The sequence below is a fragment of the Puntigrus tetrazona genome, chromosome 17 (assembly GCF_018831695.1).
Source record: "Puntigrus tetrazona isolate hp1 chromosome 17, ASM1883169v1, whole genome shotgun sequence".
Lineage (NCBI taxonomy): Eukaryota > Metazoa > Chordata > Actinopteri > Cypriniformes > Cyprinidae > Puntigrus > Puntigrus tetrazona.
In genome coordinates, this window is record NC_056715.1 from 15,368,617 (window position 1) to 15,386,774 (window position 18,158).

Below are 18,158 nucleotides of genomic sequence, written 5' to 3' on the forward strand. Positions count from 1 at the left end.
ACATATTTTCTTAAATATATACATGAACGTGTAATGTATAATTGCCTAATAATTAGTATCCACAAAAATCTTTTTTCTGATGTGACTAATTGTTGCCCAGCATTACTACTATATAATATTAAATAATAGGAGAGGAAAACCTTTGGGAAATTTTAAACATTTCAAGCACAGTTAATTTTTTTTTTCCTATATTTATAAATATTAACATTTATGAATAAATTATAACATTTTGGGGGGTTGAGGTTTTATGTCTGTATATATCAATAAATAGATTCCCGTTTAAATAGTTATAATATATGAAGAATATGATGTTACGTTACAATTCAAAAATAACAATTGTAATACTACATATAAATCAAACTTATTATCTCCCTGAAATAAAGCACCAGCACTGACCCTGGCATTGCGTGATCTACCATATCTCTGTTTGCCATGAATCTACACGTTTATCTATGTTCCTCCACCACTAATGATTAAAACAACCTGGAGATACCTCCTCACGAGAGTCACTGTGACAACACTGTGATCTTCATCAGATCCCAGCACGCTTGAAAGTGAGCTTCACTGGGGATAGATAGTAATGTTTGACGAGGACAGTGACAGATGACGTCCTGTCCCCAGGAACGGTGACGCTGAGAGAGGAGCCCACAGTCTTCCACCCCCGACTGGTGGCTGAACCCTGGTGCACTCTTGAAGGAATCCCTCAAACCAGCCCTTAAACAGCAGGGCTCAAAGCTCAGAGGACTAAGAGCCGATCCGGCCCAGTAAAGCAGCACGTCTCTCAGCTGTGTTCCAGTGATCTCTTAATCCTACCCTGCCCCGGCTGACGGCTCTGATGGTGTAAACTGCACACAGGTACCCCGACTGTGGCTATCTGTGCTTAGGAAGCCGAGACTCCAATCACATCAGCGGTCGGACAGTAAATACTCACAATTCCAGTGAAAGAAGTCAGCAGAACATTGGTTGTGGCATGTTTCATTATAAAGGGGAAATCTAAAGCTGGTCCAAAATAACTCAAGGCACTACTATTTGTGGTTTAGAAAGGGAATTAAAAAGCTTTTATATTAGTGGCTTACCACTGACATTTTTTGGCCAAAGTCTTCACCCGGGTGTACGGAGTATAATATTGACTGCTAAGCTTAACAAAGATCATGGAAAATCAGGTGTATGCAATAATAACAGTAATAATTACTTTGAGGTAATAACTAAAGACTGAAATCATATCAAAAGTTCTGGCGTCACACAATACAAACCACTGAGGTCCATTCCTTGCCTGAGACTAAATTACATTAAATGTGTGTTTAGGTGAAAAGAATGAAACTTGGCAGCAAAAATCCTCACTCGGAGCATGAAACGAATTTTCATCAGAGAACAGTTTACATACCTTAACGAATTCGCTCGCTTTTCGTTTGTGGGCTTAAATATGTAAGGGATGTTTTCACTTTCCTGGAATGAAGCATTGAACGAATAGTATGATAGCGTGACACATGAATATTACTGTATGTTGGTAATATTGGTGTTCTGCCGTTAGTAATAATAATAATTGTGAGAGTAGAACAGTTGTAACACATCTGGTGCTTAAATAAAGTATGTCTATTACACACATTCCCATTTTGTTAGCATATCACGTTTCAGCTATTGAAACAAACCTTTATGGCTTTCAGTCTCCTATGGAGCACAAATGAAGATATTTTGAAAACTATTTAATTTAAAGTGGCATTCAATGTTGTTTTGGCTTTGATCATACTGAAACATTCTTCAGAATATCTTCAGATGAAGGAAATTGAAGTGAATTTGAGCAAATGATGAGAGAACTGTTCCTTTAAAGGAGAGACCATATTCATATCAAGCCCAAAATATCATCAAATTTCTTTGTGCAGGAATGCACCCCTCACATTCTCTTCAGATTGTAGAAAAGATCAGCTAATGTGACCAGGTACCAGCTGTGTGATCCCCTGCTGATGTGACTGCCATTGCACATTATGACCTGGTATTAAACAGGTCTGCTTGAAGGAGTTGTCACAAACACCTAAATGCATTATGTTACAAACATACTAAATAAAGCAAAAATGTCCCAGTGTGCTGAAATGAGCCGTTTTAGAGAAGCAGTAAAGTGCCTGATGAAAACTCATTTGTCTCCTGTGTCTGTCAGACGCCTCACAGCATCTGTGACCCACTCTTTCAGAGTTTTGTTTTGCAGCGGCTGTGTTCGGACCAGGCAGGGGGTGAGAGGTGCAAATGTAGAGCTGTAATTCAGAGAGTCCGGTTTCTATTGCTGAAGAAGCAGAGAGGGCAGTATTGATGACCGCGCTCTACACTGTCCTAACCGTCTGTGTAAGAACTGCCAATCTCCTGCTGTCTTAAGGAGTCTCCACCATCCTCAGCCAGCCATTTCCTAACTTCAAAGCAGCCATAACTAAGCTGGACTGAGACGGATTAACCAGAATCTCTCAATTTGATATTTTAAGTTCCAAAAAGTTTGTTTAGATGATAAATGTGTGTGTGTGTGTGTGTGTGTGTGTGTGTGTAAGATATATATATATATATATATATATATATATATATATATATATATATATATATATATATATATATAAATCTTTGTAAGGGAAAAGCAAAGAAAAAATGACTTCAACAGAAAACTTGATTAATAAATGGTAGGTTATGGTTATAATGATAAAAAGATAATTTATTAATATCTTGTTTTTTGCCAATAAATTAACTAATATTTATTTAAAATTACCTAATATGAATTCTCTGTAATTGTAAAGTGTTTTTAAAAAAAGTGTTTGTATTTTATGTGCTTTAATTAGCAACCTAGTTGTTACATTAAATGCTGCTTTAAATTTTACATTTAATTACCACTTGTCATTTTTCACAGTTATTTCAGCATATTGTCACATGTTGCACTTTTAAGAGGTGTCTTAACTTACTAACATTCCAGCTTTATAAACCCATCCTGTTTACTTCTGTTAAAAGCTTCTACCAGATTTAAAATGCAATAAAGGTAAGAAAAGTGCCCAATTGGGGTCGGTTGAACATGATACCTGCATGTTTGTGAAAAGCTTCCATAAGACCAGTAGACCAAATAGTGTTTCAATAACCCCCTGCTTTGTCATTTTTGTTGCTTATAAGTGTTTGGAATTTTTTAGCAAAGTGAGACATAAGGTTTTCACAAGAATTCAGCCAGAGTCTTGAAACCTGAGGTATAAATCAGAAGGAGCGTTTTTGTGGGTTGTCAGACTGGTCATCTTGAGGACGTCATTCCTTGTCCCACTCCCCCTCTTGGGCAGCTTCATTACCCCAGTCACAGTGGGTCAGGTTGGCCTGTGGTGCCACTGTAACCCAAGCTTTCCTAACCCAGACCGAGACCTAGAAGCATGCGGTGTCGCAAGCGCCATGACTTTATCACTTCCCCTTTGCCCCATCTTCATCTTCTCTTCTGCTTTATCTCCTTCCCTCCAAAGGCTTAGCTTTATAGGCCACCTCCAGCCACGGGCCCAGCGGTATTAGCCTGAAAAGCCAAAAGAACAGAGGAAAGCAGCTATGTATGTCTGCACTGAATCAAGAAAGTTTTAAGAGAGAAATTTCCCTGTGGTTTTCCAAAAGCATTGTGTTTCATTGGTTTTACATTTATATTCACCACGATACTCAAGTATCAATGGTGTTTTGCTTGTCTACAGTCCGATTAATGTAGTCAGAGTATTAATTGATATTCATGAGTAGCATGATCACAGAGGGTCGATTGGTCCTCTTCCATATTGGAGCATTTAGGTTAAAGAGGTTTAACCTCATGTACCATTGCTATGGACGTCTGCCATCTTTATGATCCTGCTCATTAAAATTAACTGTCTGGCTGTAAAAAATAGATTTCCTTTTAATGCTGCCTTCTGGATTCTCTTACGCACCGCTGATTGTGTGTAAAAGAAACCTTGTTCACGTCCGTGTTTCGCTTTTTTTTTTAATTTTGCTTTCATTGCAGCTCCTGATGAAAGTGTCTCTGATTCAGAGGCAGCAAATGTAAAACATATTAGCATGTCTAAGAAGAATTAAAGACTGAATGATTCAAATGCCATGACCAAAAACATTGGTGAATAATTAAGTTTATAAAGAAATCAGCGATAGTGATATTTGTTTTACTCCCATTCTTACAGTTGAAAAAAAACACTCATTGTTCGTGGGTTGAATGAACTGAATTGAAGCGAATATATTGGCAAAAATGTACAATTAAATTTATAGTAATTTTCCAGCTATTTTTTGCCTTACTTATACCATGCAATATTTGGTTATCATTGTAACAGACTGGAAACATAGATGGCCAATATCAAATGCCAGCTATTTAAAAATCTTTCCTGTCACAGCTACAGTCACACAGTTTCAATTATAAAAAGGAAAAAGGAAGTCATAGAAATATATAAATGCCGAATTTGCAGGATGGTTTTTCGCTCATGGAACCTTGTTTATCATGGGGTTGATATTATAGTCATAAATGAAATAATGCAGTTCCCACTCCACGCTCCATTCTTTGGGGGAATACCCTTTATTTAACAAGGCAAATTTAAGAGACCTTTTTTAAAAGTTTGGCCTGCCCTTTTAAAGGCAAACCCATCAAACTCAAGCCTTTTGATCAACCCAGTAACCTCCCGCCCTTCCCACAGGGCTTTTTTTTTAACACCATCATTATTAGGCCTCAACCCATCAAGCCCGTCGTCCAGCGGGGCACAGCCCCCCCTGTCGGACCCGGTGCTGGCCCATTACATACAGGGTCTGAAAGGGGACAAGGCCCTAGCACTCGGCCTGGACCTGAGACACTTCAGTTCTGTCTATAAAAAATACAAAGAGGAGGTGTTCTCCTGCTCTTTATTCTCATTTTCTTTCCTGTCAAAGCTCTCAGAGTTCGCCATTTTACAGGGAGTCTGGGGTCAGGTGGAGATGGTAGGGTTATTTACCCCCAGTGCTCATTTCACCCGTAGAAGCTCCACATTGGCCTTACCTTCACCTTCACCTGGCTATCCAGGATGGAGCTCTGGTCCTATAAAAACAGAGTACAGAAGGTCATTGGAGGATTTTGATGAACTCACAGATATCGTCACCTGTAAGTATATCTTTTCTTTCTGGGTTTACTTTGAGAGGGATTCTGAGAGCTGGATCTTTTAACAAAGCCTTTGGGCTTTTCGCAGTTCCTCTGTTTGTTGACTTTACAACCGGGAGCTTGGCTCCAAGGCCAGCTGAATCAGCCCTCAACTCTTCTCAAGAGTAAATATCTATCTCCAAAACTGTCTAAAGGTTTTACTCCTGATATTCTGGCTAGAGGACTTATGTGAAAACAAAAGGTTCATCTTATCCCAATCTTCTTTTCTATTGTGAACTTCTTTCAGTAAGCGAGGGAAGCCTGGTGACGCTTTTTGGAATTCCTGAGGCATCTTCTGTTGCCAAATCTTTCCCATTATCTTCCATTCCCCGGGCTGTGACATTTGGTCCAAGGCTTTTATGACAGGGTAGGTAAGGGGCATGAGGAAATGAGGTGACCCCAAGGTCAGCAGTGGAGTCAGCCAGCTTAAAGCGGACTATGGCCCTGCCACCTCTGGGCTTCAGTGTGTTGGGCCATCCCAGTGTACTACAGAAATGGAAACTTTGGCATTGGTGGGATAAGACCATCTTCTATCCTTGACCTTGCTCTCATGTGCATTTAATTAGGATAGATTTAAATTTGTTTACAAGCTCCACTGGTCTTAAATCTTTTGGTTTGGTGCCCCATCCCTAGGTCCCCCTCACTTGACTGCCTGCTGTTTCAGAGTCCCTCTTTTCTTCTTTCTCTTTAATATGGTGTTGGACGTTCATTTATGATGCTTTTTTAACTGGTTCTTAGGCACGAGTTACAAGCTATTTGGGAATCTACAAAATTGGATGCTGGGGACACCCCTCTAAGATGTTAATCTGTTGCCGATATGAAAGGCTGCTCACCTCGGTAAACCTTCTCATCCAATGGACACAGGCCACTTTTACGGCCCCATCAGGCACCCGCCTGAATGACTTACTGCTGACCTCTTGACATGGCAGTCAAAGCCATATGAGGAGAATCTTTCTCATTCGGTGTCTTCCACCCTGAGTTCATCTATTCACGCTTGGAGGCCAAAGGTTGCTTTATTTATCGTCTCTGTGTGCCCAAAAAGATACCCAGCCTGAACTCCTGTAAATTGTCCTGGCATGTTGGCCCTTAAACAAATCATAGCTTGTGGTGTCAACGTACCAAAGGTCTCACAGTTCCTTTGGCCATTTTTTTGTGCTAAAACAGCTACATAGCATGAACTGTGGGATGTGGGGGGCGAAGCAGTAAATCCCTCTCTCCAAACTCGCACTCTGTGCTGGTACCATGTTAAACATTTACACGGTTCAGTTTGCGCTTTATTAGGGAGTTACTAGCATGCTTGTTGCTACAAAAACATCTCTTGACCATTTGTATCATATTAAAAATTTACACGGAACTGCAGAACTGTTACCTGCAGGTTACTAGCATGTTAGCGACAAAGTTAGCAGCTACAAGGTCTGTGGCTATAGAAGAAGCGAAGCTAATTGGTAAGGATGGGTTAAGTAAATGTTTGACTTCTCCGCTGTGCTAAAGGGACCGAGAAAGTCAGCACCGCCTTGGAAAGAACAGAAGGCGGGAGAGAAGAGCGGTTTGAGTTTTGACAGACGTCTAAAACTTGTGTCGACACTCTGCACAGATTAGGCAGTGTCCCACATTTCTTGCACACAGATAATTGATAGCATATGGTGGTCATGCTCTATGATCTCTCACTCATCTAAGCAAAAGAATGTTGAACATAATGTATGTACGGGAGTGACATTTTCCAGAATTTATGAATTCTCATAGTTTTTCTTCTTATTTGGCTTTTTCCCCAAATGGGAAATGTAGCCATTACATGCATGAAATACATTTGTTTAGAGGGAGAATTTTTTTTTTTTTAAATTATGATCTGAAAGGTCTGTAAGATCATGTCTTTATTTGTTATTCTGATTTTTTTAAATGCTGTTTTCTAAATGTGTGTGTGGCATAGCACAATACATGGATTCATATTAAACCATACGTACGTTACCATACGGACATCTCGAACACCCGCAGTGCACACTGTGTGCGCGCACGTTCACTTCAGCTGTATCCTTACCAGTAGAATCAACTTTAAACACTTACTGTCTTAATAATAATGCAACACTGTATAAAGGTCAGGATTTATTTGTTTAATACATTGTGATTTTACAAAATAAAGAAATCAGTTAGAATGTCACATTCTGCCATTTGAGTTTCTTTTCTGTAAACAAAATATTTCACAAAAATAACCTGAAACTCAGCAAATATAGGCTGCGTTAACTGTACAATACTGAAATACAAACAATTTAATTTCTTTCATTAGTTTATTATTATATTACACCAGTATTTTGATTTGTATGTTTGCATTGTAATTTTGTAAGTAATTATAATCAGTGGAATAGAAATTAGTTTAATCTTAGTTTACTGAATCAGTGTTTATAAATTCATATTTTGTGTAAATCAAGTCATGTTGTGACCAGTTGGCATCATTTCATTTTTCAGGTTTCAAATCCAGAGAGGTAAAGCTGACCCAAACAGCTATAAAGGCCTTGGAGACTGTTTCAGAACTATATTTCGCAATGAGGGGTAAGTTATAAATGTCTGTCTATCTCTTGTCCATTTGTCAATCCATCCATCCATACTGTAAGTATTGCCATGCCATGAAAATTTCTCTAATTTTATTTAGAATTTAAAAATATATACATAATCTACTAGACATAATGGACACCAAAATAAAACATAAAAATAAACACTTTTAGTATGTTTGTAGTTTATATAATACAGTATGGAATTGTCTGGTGGTACAGTTTCACATTTATAGTTTTCTAAGCTTTACCCTGTCCTTCATCAACATTCAGTTTAATGTTTAGAAACGCATCTTTACTTTAATCTTAATTTTACACTTTTTTCGGTTATCATTACTTTTTTGTTAGGAAGTGTGAAATGACCCAGTACTTCAGTACTTCCCATCTGCTGTTTTCATGTGTTCAGTGTAAACTAGGCACAAATGTCTGCTGTATACAGGGTAACAACACTACACGTGGTGACAGGGAATGATTTGAGCTCTGGAAAAGTAGTAAACCTAGTGTACAAAAATCACAAACCTTAAGCCCACCTGCTCTGGAGAATGCGGTGTGTCAATCTCAAACAAGCAAGTGAAGTCACAGGTTTATATTAAGCACTGGCAATAACATGCTCAACGTGTGTCATGTTAACTGCCTCTGCTCATAGGAAATCACACATATGACGTAGTGTGCTCGAGGCAGAGATTTATCCGTTTCTGTCTCCCTCCTCCTTTTTTTATTTTCCCTCCCCAAATGATTTGCTCTGCTTTCGTTTTTTCCTCACCTCACTCCGCCACACAACATGAGGCACGTGTCGGATCCCAGACAGTGTGCAGACTTGACAGAAAGCTCTGTTTATGGCAAGATGACAGCTTTACAGTGGATCTAAAGCCGATCCGCGGCAAGGTGTGAGAATATATGCACGCGTGTGGCCCCAGGTGACGCTGAGGCAGAGATCCATCGTGCTTTCCCTCTCCACGGAGCTGTCATCGGCTGCATCCCGTAGGCCACCCCCCCCTGCAGATTACGCCTCTTCTTTCTTCTAAACCAATTATCACCCTCCGACTGTTTGTGCTGTGGCTGGAATCACCACACAGTAGCTGGTAGCATGATCAGCCCCAGGCTGAACCACTTAGTTTTAATTTCCACAAATGGTGGTGTGAGTTACTGTTGTGAAATTATTATTGAAAATAAACATGCTCTTGCTGTATGGGCCAGCATTGCACTTTTGCTCTCGGTCCATATTTTGCTTCGGTCCTCCCCTCTGTGCTGTAGAAACCCGAGCCCGTCGGCTTCCACACACCAATTAGTTCAGAGCTGGAGATCCATCTGTGAATTTGGCTCAGAGTCTGTTTGAAATGTTATGAACACTCACTTGCGTCATGATGTAGCATGTGTGAATCATCATAGAAAGAAAGCACTAATAGTTTTAGATCACATATATAAATAGCTTGATTGTGCATAATTATTTAACAGCATGTGTCTTAGCCTGTGATTTATAGAACTTTTTGTTGCTACTTTAAGCCGCAGATAGGTTGCTAAGGCTTCGAAATACATTCAAAATTTAGGTCCAAATAATACCAAATTAGGAATTTTTTGAGGGAAAAGTCATCAAAGTGTTTTAATTTATTCCTGTGTTGGCAAAGCTGAATATTCAGCAGCGATTACTCCAGTCTTCAGTGTCACATGATCCTTCAGAAGTTTTTTTAATATGCTGATTTAGCGGTAAAGAATCGTTCTTTTAATTGAAAACAGTTATTTAAAACTAAGATAATTTTTTTTTAGAAATCTTTGAAGAATAGACAATACGAGTGAGTTATGGACATAATTTCGAAGCATGCAATCATTTATTGGAGATTAAAAAATGTGCATGATTACTGAATTTTTTAAAAAATAGTATAAGTTATGTTGTGCTTGAAATGCATTAGTTAAATAATTTTGCAGAGGATTCTTTGACGTTTCTGACTGTTTAGACGACTGATTTCCAAACAGTAATGTTGTATTAACATGTTTCCTGTAAACACAAAAAAGGAAGGCTTATATTGCTTTACATTCTAATTTGTTCCTATAGTAAATATATATATGTGTATGTAATTAATACCTTATTTATCTTTTACAGTTTTAAGTTGCATGTCCTGAAATTAGTGACATCCATTGGATAAAACCTACAGTAAACGTGAGATTTATGTCAAATTTGATGTCCATTTTTAATGCTTTTTATTAATTCATTTGTGTATCAAAACACACAGACGGGATAGAAAACCTTACATATTTGACCGTTTTATAAACATTACAAATATATATATATATATGAGTTTTAGAATAGGGAACACACATTCACTATTAACTAAGAGTTTTCCCTCAACAAACTCTTTATTTGCTGCTTATTAATAGCTAGAAAATTTAGTTATGGGGTAGTGATCTGATGTATGATGATTCATGCAGAATCACTTTATTGATATGTGATTTATTAGCACTAATAAAGAGCTAAAAAACAACTAGTTAATAGTGATAAATGTTCCTTAAAGTAAAGTGTTATCATAAATGATTATATAAATAAACTTTCTATTTTATTTATCCTAGCTGAAATTCAAATGATCAGATGGGTTTCTGCGCTGCTTTTCTGCATTAATCACTGGAGGCAATTAGCTGATGACCTGGTGTTGTTTTACTCTGCCTGTCATGTTTGATTTCAAGCCAAATCTCAAGAAACGTCCCTGCTTCTCATCTCCCCACTCCTTGATTTATGAGCCCGGAGCCGTTGTGCCGCCCCGAACCAATGTCAAGGTTAAAGCTTCGAGAGGCAAATGATAATATTTGCAGATCAAGCATTCAGCTTGTTGACAAGGGATAGAACAGGAAGTGCTCAAAGTCACCCGGTCCACCGCGCAAGATCACAACTGTACGCTTACTTCCAGCAGACAAAGACCCAAATGTAAATACTCCATATACGTTTCACTGTGATTCTTTGACGGCCGGCCCCATAACAGGGATCAAACATTTTGCCTCATTATCCAATTTGGTTAATGTATCATTTCCTTCCTCTGCTTTTGTTATGTCGAAGGATGTGGCTATGAGTTGAATGGGAGAAATGGGGTTTGATGCAAATCAAAGACAAATCACACCTATACAAACTCCAGCAGCTGGCCCCACACGTACCTAAATGTGTGAGCATTTGCTTATGAGGGCCAACTGCGTGCTTACATTTAGAGTCAAATTGGCATTCAGGCATAGTCAAACCAGGCGTAGTCAAATGGGGTCCTAAGTGCGTGTGTAACAAATTGGAGCTTTATCTCACCACCTGATGTTTCTTAGACTGACCACACCCGGGAAACACGCGGCCGGCGTTTGCATGGGCCACATCGGGAGGGGGGCTTCCGTTTCGCCAGACAAAAGCCCTGCATGTCGGGCCCACTCTGCCAGACACTTTCGTTCGGCACAATGACTCTCTGTTGCCGTTTCACCTGACAAGCGAGGCTTGTGACATCTGACACATCGCGATGCTGGTGAAATCGAGATGGTTTGTCATCCCACGGGATGTGTGGTAGTAATTAGCCGTGGGTCAGAGGCTTTGGAGTGGCGGTCACGGCGTGGGCAACTTCGCTTGCTAATCGCCTCATCTCTGTTCGCAGAAACGATAATATTTACACCCCAACTAAATCAGCCGAGGACATCTCTGTTGACTGCTCAGGCATGTTTTCACAATACAACGACAGAAGTTCACATGCAACTGTCACGCTACTCTGTCCACCCTGTCCACACTCGTGTGTTCAATATCAATACGTGCTAGAACTGATATGAAGAAATCTGTTTCATTCTCACCCGACCCCTCTCAGGATGTGTCATCTCTCTTATACGCATACGTGGATGTTACCTGATCTGAAGCTGTGGTTATCAGTAAGGCTGTTCGTGTTGAAGGAATAGTTCAGCTGAAAATCCTGTCATTTACTTTCCTAATAATGACGCTTTTTGTGTGGAACTTGCAAGAGCCTTCCTCGCTAAGATCTCTGATGTTCTTGCATTTAAAAACAATTCAATTGTCTTGTGTTTTTTGTAATGGCAGTTTTTTCCTTATTATTATCAGATTTATTGAAGCTATAGAGCAGTTATTCCAATTAAATAATTAAACAATAAATTATAATAATTAAATAATTAAATAATAAAATAACTTTTAATATGTATTTAGAGTACTATGTATTGCTATTTATGTGCTATTTTATTTAAAATATATAATCTTTTTTCGCTTTGTAAATGTCCGTACTATTACATTTGATTATTTTAATGCATCCTTACAAAAAAAGTATTAATTTCTCTCAAACAAGTAAACAGCAAGAACAAAAAAATCGTACCTACCCCAAATTTTTTACGAAGTAGTGTAGATTAATGTTAACTGATAAATTAGCAGTGTCTGATCACAATTATAGTAATTGGTTTATGCATTTTATTAAAAATGTATATGGATATAATTAACAATAATTAGCAGTTCTTTTGTATACCTTTGAGATATTTCATAGAATGTTTTAGAGGCATGAATCAATTTGTTGATATTTACTGCATCTTTATTTCTACAATTTTAAGCAAAACGGTATGATCCTCATTCTTAACTTTATTTCTTAAAATGCACTTTACGTGAACTTCAAAGAATAAAATCAGCTTTTGATTTCTTTGATTGCAAGTCTTGAGCCAATAGAGCTTTAAAAAATAGGCCAAATAACCTGATGATTTCAATCAATATTTATTGTCATCTCTACTAACCAATTGTATCACACCACAATGCATCCAATGTCAGACCTTTTCTTTTTGACATATTACTACAATACAGAGACTACACACACAATTGTAGGTAAATGTTAGCTCTTTACCATACTGCTGAGTTTTTGTATGAGAGAATGAGGAGCGAGAAGAAAAGCTCAGGTGTTTCCCTTGCTCAGGCTTGTCCTGACTTTCAGATTGACAGAAAGCATAACAGAGTCAGGTTTCAGCTTCAGAAAAAGTACATGCGCTCTCCAAACAATGTCTGCTTCTCAAAGTGCACATGTCTGCGTTTAAGGGTGGTAAGAACGTGCTGAAGCATTGATCAGACTGGAATCTCTAAATGCGGACACTTATTTTTGCTTAAGCAGGCTGTGAATGTCCAAGACGTCCCCGTATGATATTTAAAATCAAAGAAAATACTGGAATGTCATCAAAAATAAAAAACGTTTCTGTTGAGATACAGCATGTCAGGCCGACACGTTTGGATTGTTTAGTGTTTGAGATACAATTTGTGCCGTTACAACGTTAAACCCGTATCGCGGCAGTTATGCAAGTAGCCTTGATATGCGTTTATGGCGATATGAAGATTAATTCAAACATTTCAGCTTTCTAAGTATATTCAAATGAGAAAAGATATTAGTGATAATGCCGTTGGAAGACAAAGACTGTTTGTGTTCATTTGCTTATCCTACAGATACCTGTCAGGGGTTACTGTCTATGTCTATTTGCACTTCTAACTCTATTATTTAATATTTATATCCTTAAAGCTTAAAGCAACACTGTGACAGTTCTTGAGAAGTCATTATTAATAATTATATAGCAGTAGCCAAAGAATGTCACACGTTTTGACACTAATGCCAAGAGATGATTTGTCCGTCTTAATCTTTTTAGACACTGAAAACCTAAAAATGTTGTTCCTTTGGTTGTGGGCTTGTTTTTCATTTATATGTGCTTGTTTGTGTGTTTAGACCAGTTTAACCTGTTCTGGTTTGGAAACAGTACCCTGGAAACAGTAATGCATTACAGCCGAAGTTGAGCTCAATGCATGGTTATGGGGGTGGATTTCCACAGTATTCACACAGCGAAGAAGAAGTTTCGGTGTATCATCATGAGTGAAGATGTGAAATAGTTGCAAATATTAGTCATGTCTTTTGTGTATTAGACATTTGTTCGATTACTTAAGCCACTTCGAAATATTTCACCAATAAGTATACCAATTATTGGCTGATAAATCAGTGCATCTCTAATTAATATATATATAGTTTTTTTTATGATTTTTCATAATCAGCTGATGATAAATTTAAACCGTGCCTGAAAAAAATTATTGTGTTGAACTTGGCACTGTCAAATTAATGTGACAATCATGCATTAACAGTTTAAAAATAGCGCCTTTAAGCTTTTGACCCTATGACCCACCCATAGTTCAATCAGGGTTGCCAGATCCATAGTTTTTCTCTACACCAAACATTATTTGTAACATGCCTCTTATCCAGTAATCACAATGAGTTTTGTACTTTCTTACTTCTGATAAGAAACAAAGATGACAATAAAGCAGCTTTTGAACAATATTGCACTGACTTTTACCTTTATCTCAGGAAAGTTATCCAGTGTTCACAGTTCATTAGTTAGCAAACACTAAAGCAGAGCACGCTTATTTTGAATTATATATGTTTGAATAAATCTGGCATGAGGACAAGTATTTATGTGCAAGAGTATATTATTTTTTATTTTAGATTGTTAGTTATGATATCTGCAAATAAATAGCAGTTGAAAATAATAGCTCTAATTTTTTAATTTTAATCTTTAATATTATACTAATGTAATATTGTTTACAGCTTATTATTGGTTAGGAGAGAGTTTTTTTCTTTAAGAAAATCAAACTCAGTATCGGCATCGACAGATTCTGGATAACTATCTATCAGTATTGGGACAGAAATTCTCTAATAGAAACAAACTAATCAATACATAAAAGCAAGATAGCTAATTACCTTTAATGGTTTTGCTCATTTAAATTTAAATTGAGATTTAAATGTTGTACATCCAGATTTTGAGAGAAAATTTCTAAATTTCTAATTTCTGATTGATTCATTCATTCATTCATTCATTCGTTCATTGAATGACTGATGCACCACCTTAGTATTTTCCCATTGCATCAGCTTTTTGCCAACAGTGATAGTAAAAGTTGGTACTTAATCCTTTTTTTTTAACCATTGTTTATTTTTGTATGTTTAAGAATGTTTATTTGCTTGCTTCAGTAACGTGTTAAGCTGACACAATATTATTTGTAAGAATTGAGAAAATGTAATCAGATTATAGTTTGGTTTTCTTGGGAAACCAAACAAACTTTTGCAAAGATGCTAAAATGAAGTGTTAAGAAAACATTTATAGCTACAGTACATATTGGTGCAAATTGCCCATAAGGCCTAGCTTCATGCTTACTATGTTCAGCTATTATTGTGTATTAAATCAAATTTTCTATGAGATGATAAACTAAACTTTAGTTTCATTAATGCCCACATTATTGGTCAAATAGACATTTAAACGTTGTTTATGAGTGATGTCTTTTCCTAAACAGAGTGTATGGCTTCTACAAGGGTATCCTTCCCCCCAATTTGGCCGAGACCCCAAAGAGAGCAGTGAAGGTAACGGGAACCACATTCGATTCTGAGTTTGAGCTCATCACTTAAACCATACACACTCTGATCTTTGCAACCTGGCCTTCGAGTGTAAACATACACACAGACCACATACGTATGTCCTCAACATACCGGCTCTAGCCAGGAGGATCAAAAACACTCATCCCCTCTCTATGTTTGTCGTCATGCCACATGTGTTTGCTGTTGAGAACTCCCAATATTGACCTACATGGCCAAAGATTGCTACCGGCCTCACTTTAGTATCACGTATAAACAGTACATATATACACTCTTGAGTTAAGATGAGCACTTGCTGTGGCTTTAGGCCCTCGGTTATGGGCAACTCCAAATGGGTGTCTGAAAGGAGAGCGAGCACATTAATGTCTCACTTTTCCAATCTGAAAAACATCTGGAAGGGGTTTCAGTCCATTATTGGAAAGCTCTGGATCGGTAGACTTGACATGCTTTAACATAAAGAATTTGTTCACCTGAAAACTCTGTCAACATATAATCATTCTCATGTTATTCAACTCAAAAACAATGAATAATATACTTTCTTCCAGTGAATGGGGCCTGGAGTTTCTAAGTTTCAAAAGAACACAAAAGCATCATAAAATGACTCCATACTTTACTTAAAGGCCATGCACTCTTAAAAAGAAACGTTTCTAAAGGTCATTTTCACAGTGATGCTACAGAGCAACCATCTTTTGGTTCTCCAGGGAATCTTTCAGAAATATCTATAGAAATTGTTTCCAGTGGGCTATTATAATTATTTATAATGTGTGCTGTGATACATGATATATTGTAGTAAATAATTATAACAATTAATAACAATAATTATAACAATTAATTAGTGTATAATTTATTAATGGTGGTTACAGATATCCATGAGACTGTACAATGCTTTATATGGTACATTACAAAGCATAATTAATTAATGCATTATATAAAGGCTTTAAGTGTTAGCAAAAGGCTATATGGATGTTAAACGCTCTTCATGTAGAATATATTTTTAAAAATGCACTATAGTTTTGTGCCAAACAGACCAAAATTCAAGCTATTATTGACAGAAATGAAAGAGTTATGGCTGCTACTGGATTATTGACGGGATCATTATTATTTACAGAATAATGCAAAATAAACTTGATTAACCTGTTCAGGGCAAAAAATAATTAACTCAAAAACTCAAAATAATTAACTAATTTGTTCAGAAATCAGGCAATATTGCTACGCTGTTTTTATTCTAAACTTGCCAATACTGACAGAAAAAAAAAATCAAAACAACTTATCACTGGGGCATTACCCTTAAAGGAATATTTTTGTAACATTTTTAGCCTTAGTAGTAATATGTTCCCTTATGTTAACTTCTGCTCTGTTCATCACACTAAATGATTGTGTAACTTAGACAGTTTTACGGCACGCTTTTGGTTATGGTGCATCATGAAGTATTTTGAAGCTTGATGCCTCACTCGCTTTATATGAAAAGATTAGCTAAGATATTTTTAAGAATTCCTTTTGTTTAGCTCAGAATAAATCACACGGATTTGTAACGACATGAGTCTGAGTAAACGATGACAGACTTTTCTATTCATTTAACATTGATCCATGAATCCACGATGCTCCAAATCTGTTTATTTAAACCTACCTAACAGGCCTCCATCAGTCTTACTGGATGTTTTATTATCTAATATCTGTCAAGCTGAGCAAATCTTTACTGATATAAAGAATTATACGTCGTCCTACTAGTCGCCTGTGTGTTTTTGTATTTGCCCAGAGTCATGTTGACAGCTTGAGTGTTCTCATTCACTACAGTTGAGCTGTGTTTGCTTAGGGTGTGAGCATTCATCTTGTCTGCGTGCATGTATGTGAATGCATGTTGCGTCTGAAAACACTTCCTGACAGATTTTTCTGATCCCCTTTGCAGTTTTTTACCTTTGAGCAGTACAAGAAGCTGTTGAGCTTTACTCCTTTATCACCCGGCCTGGTAAGTCATCCGATATATGCTCGCGCACACACACGGTCACCGATACTATACACACACAATCACATTCACAGTCAAGCGAAGCACTCTCCTCATTACATGGCGTGCTGGCAGCGAGAGCCAAGTGTAATCGAGATGACTGCTGCTCAGCGAGGCTTGTGAAAGATAGCCCATTACTTTGACAGCAGCCTATCAGTGTGGCAGCAGGCTTGACGGCTGAGCCCGGCAGCGACTCTCACATCCACGACTTCGTCGAAACAGACGAGAAGAGGCGAAACATTCACCTGCCTGATCAATCACACCTGTCTCCGCCCACTCGAGCTAGAGACGTCAATCCACACAGGGCCCACGGGCGCTGGAAAGATTGACGCACCGAGTGTGCGAGCGAGATCGTCTGCAAGGCAGTAAGTGAATTCAGGAGAGCCATTGAGCTGTGGCTCCGCCCCCTCGGCTCAAAACCTCTCCGAATGATTGATGAAGACATGCAGCGATATGACAAATGAAAAAAAAAATGAAAGAGCGGATGGCTGGCTTTGCAAACACGGTCAAGGAGATGTCCGGTTTTCAGACAGAAAATGACTAATGAAGCTCTCACACTGTCTTGCAGTGTGTGCACAAGCTTGTATACACGGCTACGCATACACACGCACACAAAAAGGCAAAATGTGCGAGTGTAATCATCACACACGCAATTTCGTATTAATCGAGGGTGTGGGTGTGGACTATCCCCAGCTCACCTTATGCAAACACACTCAAAGATCTCCTTTGTCGCTCTTCAAGTAGGCCTGAAGCCTGCAGACACACGGGTCAAGTGCTGAATGGAGAGCCACTAATCATAAGAATAAAACCTTAACACATATTTTATTAGTCTGTTTAACGGGGCATTCCTCGGAATGGCTGACGGAAATGTTTGTGGATTAATGTCTTTTTTTATCGTTGATTGCAAGATAAAGATGCGTTACATACATATAGAATATAGTATTATATGCATAATATATACATAATAATGATGTAATTATATAATAATCATATATCGTATTTATTTTTATATACATGCATATATATTTTAGGTTTCCAGTAAATGTTTTTATAATAATAATGCTTTGTATTTATAATACGATTATCATCACAGG

General features: G+C 37.7%; 1 protein-coding gene across 2 annotated transcripts in view; it reads left to right on the plus strand.

Annotated features, from left to right (window-relative positions):
• The window catches only part of slc25a21 (solute carrier family 25 member 21), an 82,038-nt gene that overhangs the window by 56,052 nt on the left and 7,828 nt on the right, over nucleotides 1-18,158 (plus strand). For both annotated transcript variants that reach the window (XM_043263642.1, XM_043263643.1), the window contains exons 4-6: nucleotides 7,592-7,675; nucleotides 14,984-15,050; nucleotides 16,969-17,028. In XM_043263642.1, the coding sequence (XP_043119577.1) occupies nucleotides 7,592-7,675; nucleotides 14,984-15,050; nucleotides 16,969-17,028 (211 nt within the window). The remainder of the gene's footprint in view (nucleotides 1-7,591; nucleotides 7,676-14,983; nucleotides 15,051-16,968; nucleotides 17,029-18,158) is intronic.